At 36.7% G+C, this 22314-nt stretch overlaps 1 protein-coding gene and 1 pseudogene across 1 annotated transcript in view; one reads left to right on the top strand and one right to left on the bottom strand.

Moving 5' to 3' along the window:
• Ankrd17 (ankyrin repeat domain 17) overlaps positions 1–22314 on the top strand; it is a 136235-nt gene that overhangs the window by 48974 nt on the left and 64947 nt on the right. Inside the window, 7 exon segments of the mRNA XM_027388365.2 lie at positions 8912–9065; positions 12178–12334; positions 13659–13806; positions 14025–14172; positions 16720–16953; positions 19731–19825; positions 21905–22142. Coding sequence (XP_027244166.1) covers positions 8912–9065; positions 12178–12334; positions 13659–13806; positions 14025–14172; positions 16720–16953; positions 19731–19825; positions 21905–22142 — 1174 coding nt within the window.
• On the bottom strand, positions 381–844 carry LOC118237772 (annotated as a pseudogene).

Here is a 22314-nt window from a genome sequence, read left to right as displayed (position 1 = left end):
TTGTGAACTGCTGATGTGGAGTGCGGGAAACCAATCTTGGGTCCTGGAAGAGCAGTTTGTGCTTTTAATTGTTCAGCTGTATCTGTAGCTCCAATGTCTTTCTCTCACTGGTCCTCAGGATTTGTTTATTTGGTTTTTGTTTTTTATTTAATGAGATACAACTGGGCTTAGGTAATGGTGTTAATCAGTTCTTTGGACATCGAAACTCATAGTATGCACAGAGACCTATGAATCCACAACTGCTTTCTAGAATCCAGTCCCACTTTGAGTCTCCACACATAGCCTGAAGTGTTTGAGATGTGAGGGTGGGCTATGTCTATCTAACACATTCTGTGACTGTCATCAATAGACCCATCACCAAAGAACCTACTCTCAGATATTTAATAAACTTCCCTGTGTGGCTTCAAGCCACACAGAATTCAGGCACCTTCAACGTCTTTAATTTTCTTCTCAACTCTTCTGCTGGCGATTTTGGCTTTAATGATGACTGGCTGCTCGGGGAGCCTTCCCTTCCCCAGGACTTTGTAGTATCCCTTGGTCCCACATCAGTGATGGGAACAGCTCCAGTTTTGTTTTTTTATAGTATGTACCCAAGTCTCTTCCCTGGTCAGTGTCCATAGTTTGGGAAGGTTGACAGTTGGGCAGAAATTGTGGTTTCTAAGTGGCAAGTCCCCATACCAACTTTGCCAGCACAACCCAGATGCTATTTGTTGACATTGATCTTGTGGTGATGCATGCCCCCAGCCTTCCCCATCTTCCCAGGTGCCCGTGGTGCTTACCAATTGCTGTGGCAGTGGCTCATGAGGCCCTGGAGTTTCTGGGGCTTCCTTTGTCTGGATGGCATGGTGGCTGCAGAAAGAAAAGAGAGCAACTCTTTAAAAAGAAAAAGTGTGTGTGTGTGTGTGTGTGTGTGTGTGTGTTTGCTCACATGGGTGCACTAGTATTCTATCATGTATATGGAAGTCAGAAGACAACTTTGTAGAGTGGTTTTTCTCCTATCTTTATGTGGGTTTCTGATGGTTGAACTCAAGTTGAGCTATAGCCTTGGTGCCATTGACTTTATAAGAAAGACTTGCAATGTTTTTCAGATATTTCACTGCTAATTTTGTCTTTGTAGAATAAGAAAAATCATTTTAGTTATACTAGTTTAAAAATAATTAACTTGGTTAACAATTGTAATATTTTACTGAAGTCTCACTTATAGTTCAGGGATCATGTATAAAGGAAAGTTATGATGATGAATTATAAATACTTTTATTTACAGTAAATCTGCTTTGTTGTGTCGAGGGAACAGGGAAGTGCAAATAATCTTTTCCTCCCTTGGGCTTGAGAGACAGAAGCAGTTAGTATAAAACATGAATTTATTCAGGGTTTTGTAGGCCACCTCAGTGGTGAAACATTTTATTGCCTAGTATCTTTCAGGGACAAACTCTATCAATATACCGAAACATTTTGTCTTAAAGTGTGTGAATATCACTAAATAGGGATTCTGAACTTAGAGAATTCAGTTTATGATCACAGCTTTAAACAACTGGAGCCTTGATGTTTTTGTAGGTAGTGCATAAATATAAATAGTTATTGGAGGTTCTGTATATGTAAACACACCATTTTCCCATTGAAATTATCAACTTCATAATAATAATAATTAGTAGTATCTTATTTGATTCTTATAATAATTATTCTTATAATAATTAATTATTATAAGAATCAAATAAGATACTACTAAAAGTAAAATTCATAAAAATAAAAAAAAATAGACGTTTATTTGTAGAGATTGTGATTTTCAATTCCAGAGACCTTATTGTTGTGGAGCAATATGGAGTTATTTGTTGTTCTATAGGACATTTGTAGCTGGGTATGGTGGCAGCAGGACACACCTGTAGCCTCAACCCAGAGGATCTAGAATAGAGAGTGGCAGGAGCATTATCTTTAGCCAGATAGAGGTCTAGACCAACCTGGGTTACACAAGACCCTCAAAACCAAACCAAAGGAAGGAAACTTTTAAATGGACTTTTTAGTCACAATGTAAGTTTGGTTTAAAGTCCAGGTGTTTGCTCTGGTAAATATTGAATTCCATTTTAAATATGCTATATTGGTAGTCTAAGCTTCCTTTCTATCATAACCTCACATTTTGCATTTTATATTTTGAAATAAATTCTTAGTAGGTTTGATCTTTGAAGTCACATTTATCCAAAACAACTGTTTGTATGGCTTAATTGTGTTTCTGAGACACTTTGCCTAAATGAAATCTCTCAGTAGGCTTTATAAATGATGAAAATTCCAGAGCTGACATTACTCTTTTTTTTTTTACCATGTTTGTAAAGAATTATCTTCGTCCTCTGTGTTATCACTGTCTTCCTGTTTAGTGTTCTTTTCAAATGTAGCTGGTACTTGTTTGCACTTAGTCTTTCTTGATTGTATGTTGATGGAAGTGATCATAATAAAAGCCATTTTTTGTGTTTCTGTTGCTAATAGCTAGCTTAATGCTTTATATACAAGGTGTAAAGATGTTTCTTTAGTGAAGTTAGTGTATGTAATGGCCAATTAGCCAAAGTATACTATTTCCTTATCCATTTGGATTTAGTTATGAGGTTAATGACTATCTTTTGAGCAAAGTAGTCTTTAAATTGCTGATTTCATAGCTGGTCCAGATTGTTTCATATTGCCATATAACTTTCTGTCTTTCTGTTTTGATTATAGAACGATTTGGGAATATCACTATTGCTATAAACATGTATTTTGATTTTACCAGTGTTAAAAAACCTTGGTTTTTATTTAACTATCTCCATTAACATGTGTTTTACATTGGGGAAAATGTGATAAAATCATTTTACTTTATAATATAAATATTATTTCTGGATATAGGTAATATTTTCTTAAAAAAAAAAAACAAAGCAAAACTGAATCAGTCTGCAGTGAAACCACTACAAAATCACCGTTGGCTGCATAGTGAGTTTTCGGCCATGCAAAGATACATGAGACTATCTCAGAAAAGCAAAGTGTATTTTTTTACTTAACCCAAACTAATACCTTTATAATTCCAAATACCTAGTAAATAGTCCAATTTCTTCTGGTGTCTCAAATGCCCTCTTTCCCCCGTTGGCTTGCTTAAGCCAGGTTTCAGATAGGATCTATATTATGATTTATTATTGTTGCTCAAGTCCTTTTAACTTAGAACAGTTCTTTGATCTTTTCTCCCACTGTGCTTAGTAGGAGAAAATGGTTTTAGTGTAAACTGTTCTGCATTGTAGATTTGTATGTTTGCTTTTACTTCAGTCAGAGGCTCTCAGTTTCTTCACTTCCTATGTGAGGTTTCTTTAGGGGCATGACATTGAGAAGGCAGTTTCTCTTTCCCAGGAAACATTTGACTGTGTCTGGGTTTGTTCTTGATTGTTACTACTGGTATCTCATCCAGAATGCCTCTAGTGCCTAGGTTGAGAAAAAAGTCCATCTTCTAGTTTGCCTTAACTGCTGTTTTCAAAACTGAGTCTTTTCGTTCCTCTCCTCTCCCTCTCCCTCTCCCTCTCCCTCTCCCTCTCCCTCTCCCTCTCCTCTCCCTCTCCCTCTCCCTCTCCCTCTCCCTCTCCCTCCTCCTCCCCTCCCCCTCCCCCTCCCCTCCCCTTCCCCCTCCCCTCCCCCCTTCCCCCTCCCTCCCCCCTCCCTTCCTCTCCCCTCCCCCTCTTTTAAATAAAAGCAGTAAAGTTTAATTAGTAAAACAAGTTTGGGGTGGGGGTTAGGGTCAGCATCGCATCACTTCTAGGAGCCAAGAACTGAACACCAGATGCTCCCTGTACACATCCCATTGTTCCTTCAAGCCACTGAGCACAGAGTCCTCTGCCCAGCACCAGGTCAACTTCTAGCCAGTGTTGGTAGCTCAGAGATCTTCAGGGCATGGAGTCCCCATCATACCTGCTCCACAAGCACCTCCATATCAGAGCCACCTGAGGAGCATGCTGCACTGGGAGCCCAGGCGAGGGGTTAGAAGGGACGAGAGGTCTTTAGAAGGACTATCTGTGAGGTCAGCATCAGAGATACAAAGAGGGCAAGAAACTTGCAACTGTACCCAGGAAGTGAGATGCCTCAGGACACAGACAGACCGGGTTCACAGAAGTGGGTCATCTTAAGTTCAGGGCTGAATCCAGCAGGAGGGACTGTTAACCTGGAAACCTTAGTTCTACATCTCTAAGACCAGTTGTTTTGTGATGCAAATCTGGATATGGTCCACTAATTTCCAGAACCTTGAGTCTGTCCCCCTGTATAATAAGAGAATATTTCTGCCACATCCAGGGGAGAACACATCTTGAGGAGAAGGTGGACAGGGGCTCCTGGCAGCATTTGCTCACTTACTACAACTTGTCTGTCATAGAGGCTCCAGGCCTGTTATGAGTTGGATGGTCAGGATTAAATCCCAGGTATACAACCATCCAGTTTCTGCTTCTTATCCCAGTAGTAACCAGATCTTACCCTGGTCAGACTGAGTGAAGGTAGCCCCAGGGGAGGAGCCCATTGAGTTGGCTGCTCCCTTGAAACCAAAATTGAGTTATTTTCAAAGGCCTTATTAAATTATTTATTGGGAATGGGGTCTCGTCAAGAACACTGTAGGAGGGCTGGTGAGGTGACTTGGTGGATTAAAGGTGTTTGCTGCCAAGCCTGATGACCTGAGTTTGAGCCCAGGAACCCACATGAAGAGACAACAGTTGTTCTCTGTCCTCTACACATACACTGTGGCATGTGGATACCCAGAGACAAATGAATAAAATTTATTAAAAGAACAATAGTTCATAGGAGATGCTTTATATTTTATGTTGCATCAGGGGCCGAAATGTTTGATTGTACTACTTTTAATTATTAGTCGTGAATTTACTTTGGAATCCTGATTTCTAAATAAAAAACTTAAGTTAGACTTTGGAGAGCTCCATGAGCACACAGTTTCATATTACTCAGCATTGAATTTTTTGGTGGAATGCATTGAATGAGTGGGTGGGGTTAACCTGGTCCTCTTTGTACTGCATGTTTAGAAACCTGCCATTTAAATAGGAATCTTTGTATGTCTTTTAACTGTAACAATGAATTAGGCCTGTGGATTTTTTTTCTAAGGCTCTTAAATTTATTTTCAAGTTTTCTGTATTTAGATTGGACAAGAATTTAATACAGGGAAAATCACTCCCCTCCAGGGACAAGCTGCCACTTATTTTGTCTAATCCTAAGTGATCAGCCTTTGGCAAAGCTAAATGGTCTCAGTAGGTTGTATATACACATTTGCACACGTGTGTGTGTGTGTGTGTGTGTGTGTGTGTGTGTGTGTGTGTGTATACATGTAATACTAATAATTAAAGATGAGATCATGAATTTTGGAAGATGGATACTGGAGGGGTTGAAGGTTGAACAGTGAAAGATGGGATTGATACAGATAACAGTGCTCATGTATGAAGTTCTCAAAAAATTAGTAAACAAGAAAAATGGATACACAGTTTTATCAAATACCCAGTTCTAGCAATATATCCACAATACTTTAAATGTAACTTACATTTATCATACTTAAATATTCATTAACTTTGACAGTTCTTTAGGGATAAACTACTAATAGCATTTAGAATATGAAAAGGAGATATATGCATAATCTAGTTTAAATTTTAATAAGGATATTTTGCATATTCATGGGATTAAATTTCTTATGTAATTCTATCTCCATTTATTGGGAATAGAACAAAATCTACTTTAGAAAAGAATATTGAATATTTCTTTCTACTGCCCTTGGGACTTGGTGCATACTGGGTAAGCTCTGTACCATAGGACTACACAAACAGCCTCCAGATGGGGGAAGGGGTTAATGGTGTTAAAGAAAAGTTTCTCTAATTGTTTGTAGCCATTTACACCACTACTACCCTACAGTCTACTCTGTTATTCGTATTACTGACCATTTGTATACAGTCATTTAAGAAAATAAGTTCCTAAATAGCAAGATTAGTTTGTATACATTGATGTATAAATGCTCACAGTAGCAAACACTTGAATATGGGATGTCTGTAATGTGTATTTAATTATTTTTGTTCCCTTCCCCATATAAGATTTTATTATTAGCTTTCCTTTCTCCAAGTATACCCTAAGCCTTTTAGAATCAAAAAGGTAAGACTGTCAGGATCATGTGGTCATTAAAATCTTTTCAAAAATTACATTTATGTATTTGTGTGTATGTGTGTAAGAGAGGATACATATATATATATATATATACCATGGGCCTGTGGAGGTCAGAGGACAACTATGTGGTTCCCAGGGCTTGAAGTCAGGTTGGCTTGCTTGCACTTTTTTCCTCTTGAGCCATCTCATTAGCTCAAATTTCCAATTCTTTGAAGTTTTGCCCCTTCTAAAAGTTTCTTGATTCCTGAACATAGATTACATACTTGCTGGGTATACATGTAAGTTAAATATAGTTCACTTTCAAAGAGCATAAAAACTGTGAACATATGCACAATACATGCAATAAATTTATTGATATAGGGGTAGGGGAATGTGCCATGATGAACGTATGGCGGGCAGAAGACAGACAGCTTGTGGGAGTTTGTTTTCTCCTCCCAACACATGGGTTCTGGTAATGGAACTCCAGTCTTTAGTTTAGGCTTGGCTGCAAATACCTTTATTTAGCATCGGCCTTGCACAGCAATTTTTTTCCCAACTCTATTTATCCTACTAAGTTTTCAGTAGGCTTCGTAATAATACATTGTAACATGAGCTTCCTCCCTCCAACTAATGACTTGAATTTTTCTGCTGTGAACTGTCTTGTTCCATCAGACTGAAATTGTGATTTTGTCGGTGCCACATTTTATTTTCTTCTCATCTTAAACAGCTTAGTTATTTTGGTCAAAATTATTCTTTTCTACTTACATTACTTTTGGAGAGATTTGGCACCTGCCATTTTTGCCTTTGGATTGAGTTCTTTCACTTTCTAAAGCTAACTTAAAATTCTTACTCATCTGTTCATTTCATTTGTGTTCATATTTATATATTTTCTTTTATCTTTCATTACATTGAAGTTATAAATATTTCAACAGATATTTTGTCATTCTTTGGGCATAGCCTTTTCTTGAGAAAGAATCATCTTTTTGAACCATGATTCAGAATGCAAAGCTATTTTTGAATCATACCTCACCCAAAAGTGTACTTACTAAATTGAAAATTATACTTTACCCCCAGCTTCCCTAAACTTACTTGAGTTCTGTTGCTGCTGCCTTTAAGAGCAGAATTTGTATTCGCAGCCTCTGGAGGTAGAGGCAGAAACATCTCTGTGAGTTTGAGGCCAGCCAGGGCTACACAGAGAAACCCTCTCTTGAGGAAAACAAAACAACAACAACAACAAAAAACCCAAAGATAAAAGGATATTGTATAGCCCTGGCATCTAAATATTTAAAGTATGATTTACTACTAAGGGTGTGCTGATTAAAAATAGCAGTGGTAGCCGGGCAGTGGTGGTGCACACCTTTAGTCCCAGCACTCTAGAGGAGGCAGACGCAGGTGGATATCTGTGAGTTCTAGCCTGGTCTCTCCAGAGCTAGTTCCAGGACAGCTAGGGCTGCTAAACAGATAAGCCCTGTCTCTCAAAAAACAAAGCAAAGCAAAGCAAAACAATCAATGGTAAGCTGGATGTAGTGGTGCAGAGGTAGGTGGATCTCTGAGTTCAGGGCCACCCTAGTCTACACAGTGAGTTCCATGGGAGCCTGAACTACAAGGAGATACTGTCTCTGAAAGGAATGGGAGGTAGAGAGATGGCTCAGTGGTTAAGAGAGCCCCATCTCCCTTGCTCCTGCAGGGGACTTAAGTTCCATTCCCAGTACCCATGCTAAGCTTGCTGTTCAAAGCTACTGCAACTATAGTACCAAGGGATCTGATGTCCCAAGAGTACCTTAGCATTCAGGTCTATATACCCCCATGAGAATCGAACTCAGCCACCTCGCCTGCCCCCTATTTAGTTTTCTTAAGTGTATCTAAATGTATGGTCTATAAACTTTGGGGGCCTAGGAGATTACTTCAGGGTATCAGCACGTCAAAATTATTGTCTTCATAATACCAAGCCATTATTTGTTGTTTCACTGCTAGTATAAAAACAATAGTAAGTAAATGTTTTGTGATCTTAAGTTTGTAGCACCAAAATATACAAATATTGTTCATTGGTATATGCTTGTAGTTAAACAAGGAAAATACTTCAGATCTCACTAATTTTTTTAAAGATTTATTATCTTTTTAAATTATAGTTATGTGGATATGTGCACATGAGTACAGCTTGTAGGTGTTTGTAAATCCCCCAACTTGGGTGCTGGAAACTGACCTTGGATTCTCAGCTTTTAACTTCTGAGTCACTTCTTCAGCTGTCTTTTCACCAATTTTTGAAATCTAAGAAAAATTTAAATTTAGCTTTTTTTTTTCTTTATGAAATGGTATTTTTTTGCTACAGTGTACTGGCAATCTGTGTCTATTAAACTTGGGTTTTTGACAAATCTCCTCAAAAGTGATTAAACTTGCCATTTTAATTGACAATATTTGTTTTAATGAAAAAGTTAAGCTTGGAAGCATAAACTGTAATTTTAACTAAGTGCAAAAACTAAGGAAAGCCAAGTATTTAAAACAACTTCCTAAAGAGCTGGTACAGGGAAGGATCCAGGATTTATGTTCACAAGCTCAGGTGTATCTCCTGCACATATTAAAACCGGAAAGAATGAATATTATTTCAGTAAATAAATGTTTGCAGTGGAATAATTAGTTCTTAAAATCTTCAACTTTCAGTTTTCCTTTAGTTTTAGTGTTGCTACTATACTTATTATTGGTAATTATGTTAAATATATTTCTCTCCCTCTGATCTTATTTTGTTTTTGTCCCCCTCCCCTGTTTCCTGTCTTCTTTTTCTGTATTTGTTTTCTAGGTGGAATCTTTCATTTTAGACCAGGATGATTTGGAGAATCCAATGCTGGAAACAGCTTCCAAGTTGCTCTTATCAGGCACTGCTGATGGTGCAGACCTCAGGACAGTAGATCCAGAGACACAGGCTAGACTGGAAGCTTTACTAGAAGCTGCAGGTATGGCTGGTGCTTTTGATAGTTTGATAGTCATGTCTTCCTTGTTATCCATACACATCTCTTGCTACTACCATAAATATGTGCTCCTTTATTTCTTTGGTGGGGGGAGGGTTAAAAAAAAAACAAAAACATGAGGTAGGATTCACTGAAGCATAGTTTAATTGCAGTTTAATTACTGAATATATTGCTAACAAAGTATTGATATCTTTAATACATAACATGAAACTAGGTTATATATTAATAGACTATTATCCCCTGAGGCTTGCAGTGTAGCCTGGTCCTATTCTGTCCTAGAAGCAGTGGTTTAGCACTCAGTTCCAGTTTGCAGCAACTTTACAATAAAATTGATTGCATTGAATCCACCATTGTACAGTATAGGCTGCATAACTATATAAGTAAAGCAAATTGTCTTATTTTCAGAGTGGATTTTATTTTCCCCATTGGAACATAATTTTAATTGGAAGATGATATAATAATTTCTTCTTACTCATTCTTTTGGTTCTCCTGCATTTCTTTTCTAATAAAAACAAATTTACATAAAAGCTTAGAATAGCAAAACAAACCCCTTGATTATGATTTTTCAACTTTAATAAGCATCAGTATATGGGTGGCCTTCTTTCGTCTTTTATTCATTACTATTCTCTTGACATTCCCATGTCTTTGAATATAGGTATAAACTTCATCATTTCATTTATGATTTCTCTCATGTATCTCAAGGATTCCCCTAAAAATAGAACCATAAAGACAGTCAAAGAAAAACAGTAGAAATTTACTTTTAGTGATTTTAAATATCTTGTCAAGTGTTCAGAATTGGTCACTTAATTCATACTGTCTAGGTTTTATTTGGGTTTTAGAGAGAATAGCCGGTGCTCTGTAACTGTTGAGCCATCTCTTTAGCCCTAGAATATCTATCTGTCTCATGAAGGATGTGTGAAATGTGTGAGTTTTGGGGTTTTGTTTTGTTTTGTTTTATTATTCCCTTATTTTGCTTGTGAGAGACAAAGTATTCTGAGATCTCATGTCATAATGTCTTTGTTTATGCTTAATAGATTATGCATTAAAGCTTAGTTTAAAAATCATTTTCTGTAGAATTTTGAAATTTTTGCCCTTCTGCTCTTGAGTGTTGCAGTCAAGGTTTGATACTGCATTTGTGATTGTTTTCTTTTTCTGCACCACTACTCCCTAGTGAAACTGTCATGACTGTGTTGATCCGTGAGATCTGTTTATAGGCAATAGTAGTGACATAAAAAAACTAAATTAAGGGGGGCTGGAGAGATGGCTCAATGGTTAAGAGTACTCACTGCTCTTCATAGGTCCTTAGTTCAATTCCCAGCACTCACATAGCAATTCACAACTGGCTGATGCTGTCTTCTGGTGTTCAAATATACACACAAAGTACCCATATACATAAAATATATAAATAAAACAAATCTTAAAAAAAACTAAATTGAAAAGTGTACACATCTCTTTTGCCAACTGATACATCTCACTGTGAAGGATTCACTGGTTTCCAAATGCATCGTAGTAATTTATTTTTATATAGCCACAATAAACAACACTCAAATATCTTGTAGTTTGTGTATTAGACACTAGAACATAATGTAACTAAATTCTCTTGCCTTAAGATCTTGTATACTTAAATCACCTGTGTTAAGTTCATACCTATCTGCTGTTGGGGAAGGTTTTCTTCCAAGCTCATTCTAACTGAGAGAAGAAATGAATCCTTTGCTATTGTAGCTCTGAGAGCTTCATCTTTTTGTGGGCACCCATTTGGGTCTCCTCTTGTTTCTACATTCCTCGATGCACAGCTCCCCTCCATTTTTAAGACAGCAAGGGCACATGAAAACCTTTTTATTTCTTGAATTCCCTGTTTGTTATCTTCAGATAAAGAGTTCCCTCTGCTCTTCTTGAGTTTCTCATTGGTTTGGATCCACCAGGGTAATGTTTGATACAGTGTAACTTTACAGTGACAGTAAGTTTTATCATATGTAGTCTTCAGAGTTGCATAAAATAGGGACTGCCAAAATGGAATCATGCACTTAAGAGTACTTGTTACTCTTTGAAATGACCCTAATCCTTGCTCAGTTTTAATGTCTCTCTGAATTGTGTGGTCTGTCCCGAGACTAGATTTTAGGTCAGTATATCTTTGGGCTTGAGATACTGTATGTGTATGTTGTGCATTTGCACATGAATGCAAATGCCATAGAGGTCAGAAGAGGGTGTCAGACCACGTGGAGCTGGAGTTGCAGGTGTCTGTGTGATGTCTGACTTGGGTGCTGAGAACAACAACAACATGCTTTTCCTTTGGAAAAGCATCAAGTGCTCTTAATTACTGAACCCTCTTCCAGTCCCAGCGCCCACGTTTTTAAATAAGCACCACGGGTGATGCAGAGGATAATCTGGGAATAAAATAATGTTAATCATGGTAAGCTTGCTTTATTAGGGCTAGCTGGAAAAGTAACAATTTTGTTCATTCAGATGTTTACTATTTTTTTGTGTTATTTCGATATTCTAAATAATTTAGAGTATTCTAAGTATATGTGGTTAAGTATATTTAGTAAGTTTTTAAGAAGTAGTTATATGTAGGTTATCTTTTTTATGCAGCCTGTGTTCTGTTCGTCCATTTTCTTAAAGCAAAAGTAGGCATTTACTAAAAAATAGAATGATGATGCTGGCATTTGTAGTATCAGTGAGTCAAAAATATTTTTTTAGGGTTCTTTTTATCTGTTTTGTTCTATATTGACTTTATTTTTGGAAGTCTTTCTGTGTGGTTATCAGGTGACTAAATAGCTCATGACTCAATATGTACAGCTCAACAACCTCTGAACATAGATAGGCTCTTCTCCTGAAGACATGACAGATGTTTCAGAGAAGACTCCTATCTGTCCTATCATAGGCTAAAGACTACGTCTGACACCATAGCAAGACAGATCATGTATGTATCCAGGAACCATACAGCATGGATCAACTTTCTAGATTCAAGGAGAATTATTTACTGAAACATTATAGACATATAAGTCCATTATAGTGTAGGAAGGTTATGTTAACATGCAGATTTTCATAACCCGAGGTTTGCTTTGTTTTCCTTCTGGGTGTGAAAATAATATAATAGGAATAGGCAAATTATCCACAGCTGATGGGAAAGCCTTTGCAGACCCTGAAGTGCTCCGGAGGTTGACATCATCTGTCAGCTGTGCGTTGGATGAAGCTGCTGCTGCACTTACGCGAATGAGAGCTGAAAGCACAGCAAATGCAGGGCAGTCGGACAAGTGAGTGCTTTTGCCTTGTAATCAGTATAAAAAACGATTTTCCTAAGAATGATAATATTTAATAGTTATTCAGCATTTTTTGTGTCTTTATCCTATATCCACTTAACACAATACCTTTTATGTACATAGAAAAAAAACAAGCCTTTTAAGTAGTATAAACAGACTGGGAAATGAATAGCTTAATCAATCTCAAGAAGGTGAACATTGCTACGAGCATTGGTGACAGCTGTTGGGGACTGGAGTGATAGCTCTTTGTTAAGAGTTTGATGCTCTCCCTGGAGGCACTGAGTTTAGTTCCAGCACCCATAGTGGGTGCTGACACCTCCACACAAGTGGCATGTATACATACAAAAGCACACATAAATATTAAAAGTCTTAAACCTCAGAAAAAATTTCATTTGTCTATGTTGCTTTTCATATCTATTAGTGACAAAGAAGTAAATGCTATTCTATTGTATTTTTTGTAGTTCATGTGTATAGTTTAGAAGATGAGGTTTTGGTTTTCTGAAGTTTCAAAATTTAAATCTTGTTTTTATAAAGTGAATGCTACGTCAAGACTGTTTTTGTGTCTCATCCCTTGTATTTATGGTTTTAGTATTAATTAGGATTCAATATATTATAGTTAATTCCTCAATATTTTCTAGTGCTATATAATGAAAATCATATTTCATATATAAAGTCTGGAGCGCAAACAGAACATCTGAAGAAGTGTTATTGCTGTGTTGCAGCTTTCAGTTCATACTGACTTCTTTCTTCCTCTAACTGAGCACAAAGCTGTATAGGGAGATTGCACAGTGGGTAAAGTTCTGGCTTTGTAATGGTGAGGATGCGAGTGGGAGTACCCAGAGCACACAAAAGCCAGACACAGGAAGTGGAGACAAGAGAATTCCCAGGTCGAGGGCCCACTAGTCTGTCTTGTAGCTGTGAACAACACCTTGTCTCAACATGGTAGAAGGGGAGGACTGATACCTGTGGTGATTGCCTGAATAAATATTTTCCCAGTTACTCAGTTATTAACATTACATACTCCGATCTTGTGTCTGTGATATTCTTTTACTTGATGGAAGAATTCAGATTGGATTTCATAATTAATGTCTTAGCCATTTTATATTTTAATTTCATAAAATTTTTAGCAATTGAACAAAAGCTTAATTAATCTGTTATATTTTTGTTTGGATTTTTATGTTATATGATTTTAGTAGTTACTGTGAATTAGATTGTACATAACTGAAAACATTTTAGAATACTGATTAATGTAGAATGACATGAAGAAATGCAGATTTTTATATCATCCCCTGAGATGATGCTGTTCTTCTTGCCATAGCCGCAGTTTGGCAGAGGCCTGTTCAGAAGGAGATGTAAATGCTGTGCGGAAATTACTCATTGAAGGTCGAAGTGTAAATGAACACACCGAGGAAGGGGAGAGCCTCCTTTGTTTAGCTTGTTCCGCTGGATACTATGAGCTTGCACAGGTTTGTGTTAGGAGAATAAGCCTTTAAAAGAAATCTGTTTTTATTAGGAAAAGATTAAACCCTTTTGCCTATTAAGCTAATTCCAACAGTCTTGTTACATGCAGCGTGTATAGTTTTTGATTCATAGGAATCTTTAGAGTAGTAGGTATTATATAAATAAATACAATGAAAGCTTTCAGGGTGCTTAATATTATATAAATTATTTTTTCTTTGTCAAGGTTTTGTTGGCAATGCATGCAAATGTGGAAGACAGGGGAATCAAAGGTGACATTACACCTTTAATGGCTGCTGCTAATGGAGGACATGTCAAAATCGTGAAGTTGCTGCTAGCTCATAAAGCTGATGTCAATGCACAATCTTCAACAGGTCATGGATACTTTTTTTTCAGTTTCATTAGCTAGTAGCATCCCTTTTAATAATTGTTTCTTATGAATGTATTCACTTAAGTGTCATTCGGGTTTTTTTTTTCCTTTTTTTTTTTTCAATCTTTGTTTTTGGGGGGCCTGTTACTCAGCTTTGAAATTAAACAGGTAGAGTGTTACTGTTTTTTTTTTTTTTATGAATGCCCAGCCTTACGTTGGCTTATTTATACCCAGCTTTTCTTAAATTGCCCCATCTATCTTTTGCCTCTGGGCTTTTACCTTTCTCTGTTTCTATATACCTTTCTTTACTTCTTACTCTGTGGCTTGCTGTGTAGCTGGGTGGCTGACCCCTGGAGTCCTCCTCTATTTTTCTGACTCCTCTGTCTCCCTTCCCAGGTTTCTCCTCCTATTCTCTTGGCCTGCCAGTCCTGCCTATCCCTTTTCTGCTCAACTATTGGCCATTCAGCTCTTTATTAGACCAGTCAGGTGTTTTAGATAGGCAAAGTAACACAGCTTCACAGAGTTAAACAAGTGAAACATAAAATGTTTGCATCATTAAAACAAATGTTCCACAGCATAAGCAAATGTAACACATCTTAAACTAATAATCCACAACACTTAAGTGCTCCATAACTACCTAAGTCTCTATGAGATATAAAATAGTATTAAAAGAAACATTTCCTGTTATATTTATGAGACACTCTTAGCTTCTTTTAAACTATATTAAGGACTGGGTTTGAAAGACTACTCTGTAGAAGTGGAGAATTATGGCTTACACTTCTCAAACCCTGGCTTCCTTTTTACTATTAATGCAAGATGTGAGAAGAATAGGATGAGCAACTAGACCATGAGCCCCTAATTTTGCTAAACTTTGGCTCAGGAAAAAGAACTACAAAAACATGTCCAATGGGGCATTAGTTTGGCATAAATTAATTTCTTCTTCTGGAGGTAGGGTCAAACTTGGGTCTAACATTGTACGAAATTGTATTTTGTGAGTTTTCCTCAGATTAAAAAAATAATAAATTTAGTTATGTTTTAAAAAGAAGTATATATAATTCTTTTTTTCATTTATCAAGTTGGGCTTTCTTTTAACATGGCAAGTTTTTAACCACAAAGAAGGGATCCTTTTGCTCATTGTCTTGGCTCATATCTGTAATTCTTGCATGTGGAAGGCTGAGTCAGGAGGATTGCTATATGTTGAGGCATGCCTGAACTGCGTAACATGTTCTAAAAACAAAAATATGAATCATTTTAAAAATTATTTGACATTGGTCAATTATTTTGTGGGTGATATATGATAGGTTTTGGGTACGATATATGTTGACATTTATTTAATAATAATGTTTTATGGAACATTGTACATAGTAAAATTAGCTATAACTTTTATATCATTTGGGAAGGAAAATGTTTCAGGAAAGAACTGCACAGCTCATTTACAGTTTTCCAAAGTGTTTGTTTTTTTCTGTTTGTTTTGTTTTTTAGTTACTTCCATGTTCCCTGTCTTCCCTTTATCACCTCCCAGTTCCTTCCAAACCCTCCTATGTCCCTCTATTTCCCATGTTTCCCCCTCCCCCCGTTATTCCCTCTCAGATTGACAGCCTCTTTTACTATGTATTAATTATTACATTTATGTGCATGAATATATAAATACTGCTTACTGAGTCCTTTTAGTGTGGGTTGTTTGTATTTGATTTTAGGGCTGATCACTTGTTATTAGATAATTTCTTAGGCTTATATCTGGGAAATGCTGAATCTCTCCCTGTTAGCGTTCATTATAGTTGTCTATAGTTATTGGTCTAGGGCTCAGACTCTTGAGATTTCTTCTTTTGATGTTAGTCTGTCTGTTGGAATTATTGTTTCGGTCTTGTTTTGTTACCCATTTTGTTTATATATTCTGAGTGTGGCTTCCCTGTCAAATCTTAATTCCCCAGTCTTGATAAGTGTATCTGGTTTTTCTATAATCTGTCCTGTGTTTTGTTTTTGTTTTTTGGCAGTACAAGGGATTGACCCCAGAATTTGCACATGCTGGGCAAACATTCCCTAAATGAGCTAAGTTCCTAGGCCTGTTACTTTTTATTTTAAGACTCTTACAGAGTTGTCTAGACTCTCCTTAAAGTCACTTTGTAGTATAGGCTGGCCTTGAATTTCTACTTCTTTTGGTTTAGCCTTCTAATAGTTGAGATTATAATCTATACCACCAGACACAGTACAATACTGTTTTTAAATAGAAAGGGAGGACAGGAAATTGTTACCGAAAGAAAAAGTCTTTTAAATGCCAATTTGATAATTTCATTTTTAAAAAGTTTTACATTTTTATTTGTGTGTGTATGTATGCACATTTGCACTTGGGGGAAGTCAAAGGACTTCTTGCTAGAGTCAGTTCTCTCCTCCTTCTCCATATAGGTTCCCGGTATGAAACTCGGGTTATCTGACTTAGTGGTATGTCCATTTATGCACTGAAGTATCTCACTGGTCTGAGGTGTGTGTGTGAGTGTGTGTGTGTGTGTGTAATGTTAATGTCTGTCTTTTCATTGTTTCCTTACCTAAACAGGCAACACAGCCCTTACTTACGCTTGTGCTGGAGGCTATGTAGATGTTGTAAAGGTGCTCTTGGAATCCGGTGCTAGTATTGAGGACCATAATGAAAATGGTCATACTCCTCTTATGGAAGCTGGAAGTGCTGGGCATGTGGAAGTGGCCAGGTTGCTGCTAGAAAATGGAGCTGGCATCAATACGCATTCCAATGAATTTAAAGAGAGTGCCCTCACATTAGCTTGTTATAAAGGTATAGTATAAATCTTTTTTGAAATAAAATAATGAAACTAAAATCAGTTTTTAGATTAACAACAAAACATAGTAGTAGATAGTGTCATTAAATGTAAATAAACTTGGTTTTAAAACTTAAATGATAATGTATAGTCTATGCATTGTAAATACTTGTCAATGAAATTGGCAGTTTTATCAGAGCAAGCTAATAATTTTAATGTGATTACACTTCATGATGCTTTTGCATATTGGAAATGTTTTACCTTGTGCCAACCAGTCTGAAACGTTACTAATATGAATATGGATTCTTTTGTTTGTTTTGTTTATTTGAAACAGGGTTTCTCTGTGTAACAGTCCTGAGTTTCTTGGAACTCATTTTGTAGACCAGGGTGATCTCGAACTCAGAGACGTCTGTCTCCTGGGCTATGGGACTAAAGGTGCACACCACCACTCCTGGCTCAGAATATCGATTCTTAGGTGTGTTAGACAGGCCCTCCTACATGTAATCAATAGTAGAGATTTTTAAAAGAGCCACAACCTCATATTTTTCATATCCAAGTGTATGACAAATGTGTGGTTGTAAAATAAGGTTTTTTTCTTTTTCTTTTAATTTTAGGAACTTTAAAAATTAGCCATGCAACTTGGTGTCTATATCTCTATTCCCATGCCACATTTTAGTTCTTAAAACACCAATATTGATCTTCATTATTAAGTAAAAGGTTTTGCAGGGGCAGATAGAAAATTAAGGAGGCACTCACCCTCAGGTTGACTCCTCACTTGCATAAGCTTGTGAATAAATGAGTAATTAAGATTCCCACTCTGGTCTTTTTTTCCTTATCCCAGTCCTTTCCTTGCCATTTCTTTGTTCTGCTGTGTTTAAGAGTGGCCAAGATCTTGTATTGTCTTTAGAACTCATTTCCTTTAAAAGTATTAGATAATAATACTTAGATATATAAATGGATACAATTTAAGTTGTTTAATTTTGATGTCTGATGTTAGCAGATTTTCAGGTAAAAAACACAGTTGGAGTCAGTCAGTTTCCTATTCCTTTTTGGTAGTTAGGCATAGTGTCTGGTCTTTGTTAAGGATTAGAGGAGTTAAACTTTGGGAAGTTTTTTTTGGATGGTTTTATACACATTTTTGTTGTTGTTTGTTTGTTTATTTCTCTGTACTTTTGGAGCTTGTCCTAGAATTGGATATGTAGTCCAGGCTGGCCTCCTGCTCACAGAGACCACCTGGCTCTGCCTCCGGAGTGCTGGGATTAAAGCTGTGCGCCACCATCACCTGGAGATTTTATACACTTTTTGTACACACTTTTGAACCCAAAACTGGTTCCCAGCTTGCCAGAGAGCTTTGTGATGAGACTACTCATGACTAGTCTCTCACCCTTTGTTTATAGCCTGCTCTGCTTTCTTAGAAATGGTAACTAAGGTTGGGCTTGCAAGTATTAAGCTGGTGGAGTACTTCTTGAATACTTAGAGGGATCAGTGTTTGCTTCTGTTTCTCATGTGATTTCCTGGGAGGTAGTTTAACAATACTGGACAAGGTTTAGAAGTCAGGCAGATTGAGCATTTATGTAGATGTTTGGAATGGGAAAATTACAAAGGGAAAGGGAGATATGAATAGTGAGCTAAACCAAGGTGTAGTAGATGCTGTACTTACTAATCTTGTTTTAGCTCTTCATCTAGGACTATACTACATTTTTCTTTGTTGTCTAATTCTAGTTGGCTAGAAATTGATTATCACTCATTTCTTATTGCTCTCTTATGGTATCCAAAGTCCTATTTAATAATTGGTTTTCTACTTTTTGCTTACTACTTGAACTGAAACATAAGGCTTATTTGAACCTGTGTTTCTATCTTATGTTTTATCTCTAAGTAAAGGAATACATATAAGTTAAATCATGTTTTAAGAATATTTTTATACACGTGGTTTACTATTCCTCCTGAAAGTTGGTGTGGTGGTTATTGTCATTTCAATTACTTGAACTTGTAGGTGGAATAGCTTGAATGATTTTCATCCCAGGCAATACTGGCTCTTGAAAAATGAATGAGGGGAGGGGGCAATGAGATGGCTGCTTTTGCAGAGGACCTGAGTTCAGTTTGCAAGCACCCACATGGAAGCTCATAACTCCACCTCCAGGGGATCTGATAGCCTCTTTGGGTCTCCATGGGCCCTGCATTCTCACGTACAGACACATAATTACAACTAACAAAAATCTAAAAACAAAATCATGTGTGCTAAATGAGCTTCATAAAGAGTTACATACACACTATTTGTCTGCACCTATCTGTTCTCAACAAAATCCCAGTCATTCAATTTTATCAATAAAAATTCAGGAGCCAAATCCAGTGTTGAAAGCCTGCTAGCTCAGACAGGCAGAAGAAGCAAGAAGCTGACACTTCCCTGCTTCTAAAGCCTCTCCGTTTCCTACATTCTCAAAACCAATCTCTTCAAATTCAGTGTCCCTCCCTTCTACTTCCTGTATGCCTCTCTATCTGTCCTCCTGACTCCTTCTTTCTATTTTTTTTTTCTAACTTAATAATCCTATGTTTACTTCCTGTCAACTTGCTCTGCCTCTTGGAAGAGGCCTATGGTTTACTATTTAATCCTGTTTACAATATTCAAGCAGAAAGCTCTTGGATTAAAGCTGTGTTCTATGACTGGGCCATGCCAGGACTAGAAACAGGTTTTTCCACTAATTAATGCAATATGCACCAAAAATTATATATCACTTTGATTTTAAAAATAGGTTTTGAAAATAAGTATAAGTAATCCAATACACTTTTGATTTAGGACATCTAGAGATGGTGCGGTTTCTTTTGGAAGCAGGCGCTGATCAAGAGCATAAAACAGATGAAATGCACACTGCTCTAATGGAGGCTTGCATGGTAAGATGGATGAATGCATATACAAAGTACATTTTCATACAAGGTGTGGAGACATAGAACTACTGTAAAATAAAGAGTCTTTTCCTTGGATGTAAAAAGCTCTATTTTTCTTTTCTTTATTGTGTAACAGAACCTCAGCTGAATAATTATTTTTAAGCTGCACTTGGTGATCTCATGCAATCCCAGCGTTTGGGAGGTTGAAATAGTAAGACTGCTTTTAGTTTGAGGCAAGGTTAGATTACATAGTGAGTACTGATTCAAACATGGCTATATAGCAAGACCCTGTCAAAATATAATGAACTAGGGAGGCATAGACAGTGGATATCCATGAAGTTCAGGATGACTTGGTCTACATAGTGAGTTAGGATAGCTAGGCTATGTAGAAAGACCTTGTCTCAAAAAATCAAATGTGTGTATATGTTTGCTTGAGCACACACAGAGACACACACATAACTGGTGAGATGACTCAGCAGGTAAGAGCACTTGCTCTTGCCTGTGCCTAGTCCCAGAACTCAAACGCAGAGCTCACAACTGCTTGTAACTTTAGCTTCAAGGGGATGTTACACTTTTCTTCTGGCCTCAGTGGGTACTTACATGCAGACAAAGCACTCAGATATACACATAACACACAATATCTTTAAAAAATATATAAAAAGAATTGTATTTTAGAATTTTATTTTTGGAAATCAAATATATTAATATCCTTAAACTTTTATATTTAATTTATAACATATAAAAGGGGAGGTATCTGAACAAATTATGAGAGATTTAAGAGAAATGGTCATCATTTAGTACTTGACTTATAAAGTGCTTCAGCCCTATGTTTGTTTTAATAACATTTCCCTTCTGAACATGCGTAAATTTCTTTTGAGCTTTTGAGTTCCTTGTCTGTAAAATAATTGTTTTTTTTTTTTTCCTGGTGTTCTCATGAGGATTAAATAAGACCCTAAAACAGCAATAATATTGACCATTTTAACAATCTGTTTGTTAAAGGAAATTCAGTCACTGTTGCTACCTTGTCCTATGAAAATACTCTGGATTTAGACAGACAAATTAAGGAGGGATAGATAGTCTATAGATCTAATCCATATGCACTAGAAATTTTATAAATAAATGCAAATAGCTGGGAATGGAGATATATACCCATAATGCTGGTTCTCAGTCTCAATAAGTAAATGATTGATAGGTGGATGGATAGTAGACATGCCTATAATCACAATACTTGGTTTCAATAAATAGTAGATGGGTGGATGGATATAGATAGGTAGATAGATGTAAATAAAAGGTATATGAGTAGAGGTCAGGCACTTAGGAGATCTTGCTAAAAAGTTGAAGCTTTAATGTATTTTATTTGGACTAAATGGGGAAGCATTTCAAAACTGCAAAAATAGCAATATAAATATGAAAATAAGACATTAGAGTTATCTGGTGTGTTGTGTTATTAGACCTGACTGCATGTGACATTCAGAGCAAGGTACAGTATATTGAAGTATATGAAGGGTTAAAAGAAACTATTCATTGAAAGAAAAACAGAATGGAAATTCTTGAGTAGTTGCCAGTAATACGATAAGCTCCCTTTTTTGTCTTTTCACTGGGGCTTACATATACAACAAAGAAAGCATCATGTACTCATTTTGTTCCTTTAACACATGATTCCCCTTTTCTCCACTGCTTCAATAACTATTTCCTGCTAAATTAAAATTTTATGCACTCTTGATCTTATGAAAAATTAGCTTTTCCTGTACCTGAGCTTTGTCACTTGTCATTTAAGTGTCCCATTATGCTCTGAAGATTCTCTGTGGCCTTGGGTTTGCCTATATTCATTTACTTCCACTTGTCTTTTTGTGGCTGATAAGTTTCTTGATTAGACACACAATTTTTCTCTATTTGCCTTAACTCTAAGCTTAAGCTTCTGTAGGATAAAGAGTACAGGAAACACATAACATATGTTTATCAAACTGCCAGATGTAGACTTCTTATTTTCTATTGAGTAAAGGTCAGTAAATGTCATTGAATGGTAACTGAGAATTTTTTTTTTTCTTGTGGTGCTGATTGAATTTTTTAATTGCTTTTGAATAGGATGGCCATGTTGAAGTAGCTAGGTTGCTTCTGGACAGTGGTGCTCAAGTGAACATGCCAGCTGATTCATTTGAGTCACCATTGACTTTGGCTGCATGTGGGGGACATGTGGAACTTGCAGCCTTACTTATTGAAAGAGGAGCTAGCTTGGAAGAGGTCAATGATGAAGGTTATACACCTTTGATGGAAGCAGCCCGTGAAGGACATGAAGAAATGGTGGCGTTACTTCTAGGCCAAGGTAAGCATTTGTAGCAGTTACGAAATCATAAATCGGTAGAACACAAGACTTTGTTAAGGCTGAACTTCAGTTTACCTCCTTAGTATATTTACACTGAGCTGTTGCTTCCAAATGTCTTTTTTGTCTGTTGTAAAATGGCTCAGTAGAGTTTTCTTCAATGTAGTCATGGGCT

The sequence above is a fragment of the Cricetulus griseus genome, assembly GCF_003668045.3.
Source record: "Cricetulus griseus strain 17A/GY chromosome 1 unlocalized genomic scaffold, alternate assembly CriGri-PICRH-1.0 chr1_1, whole genome shotgun sequence".
In the NCBI taxonomy this organism is placed as follows: Eukaryota; Metazoa; Chordata; class Mammalia; order Rodentia; family Cricetidae; genus Cricetulus; species Cricetulus griseus.
Note: the sequence above shows the minus strand (reverse complement) of the source record. Positions and strands in the feature narration are given on the sequence as shown.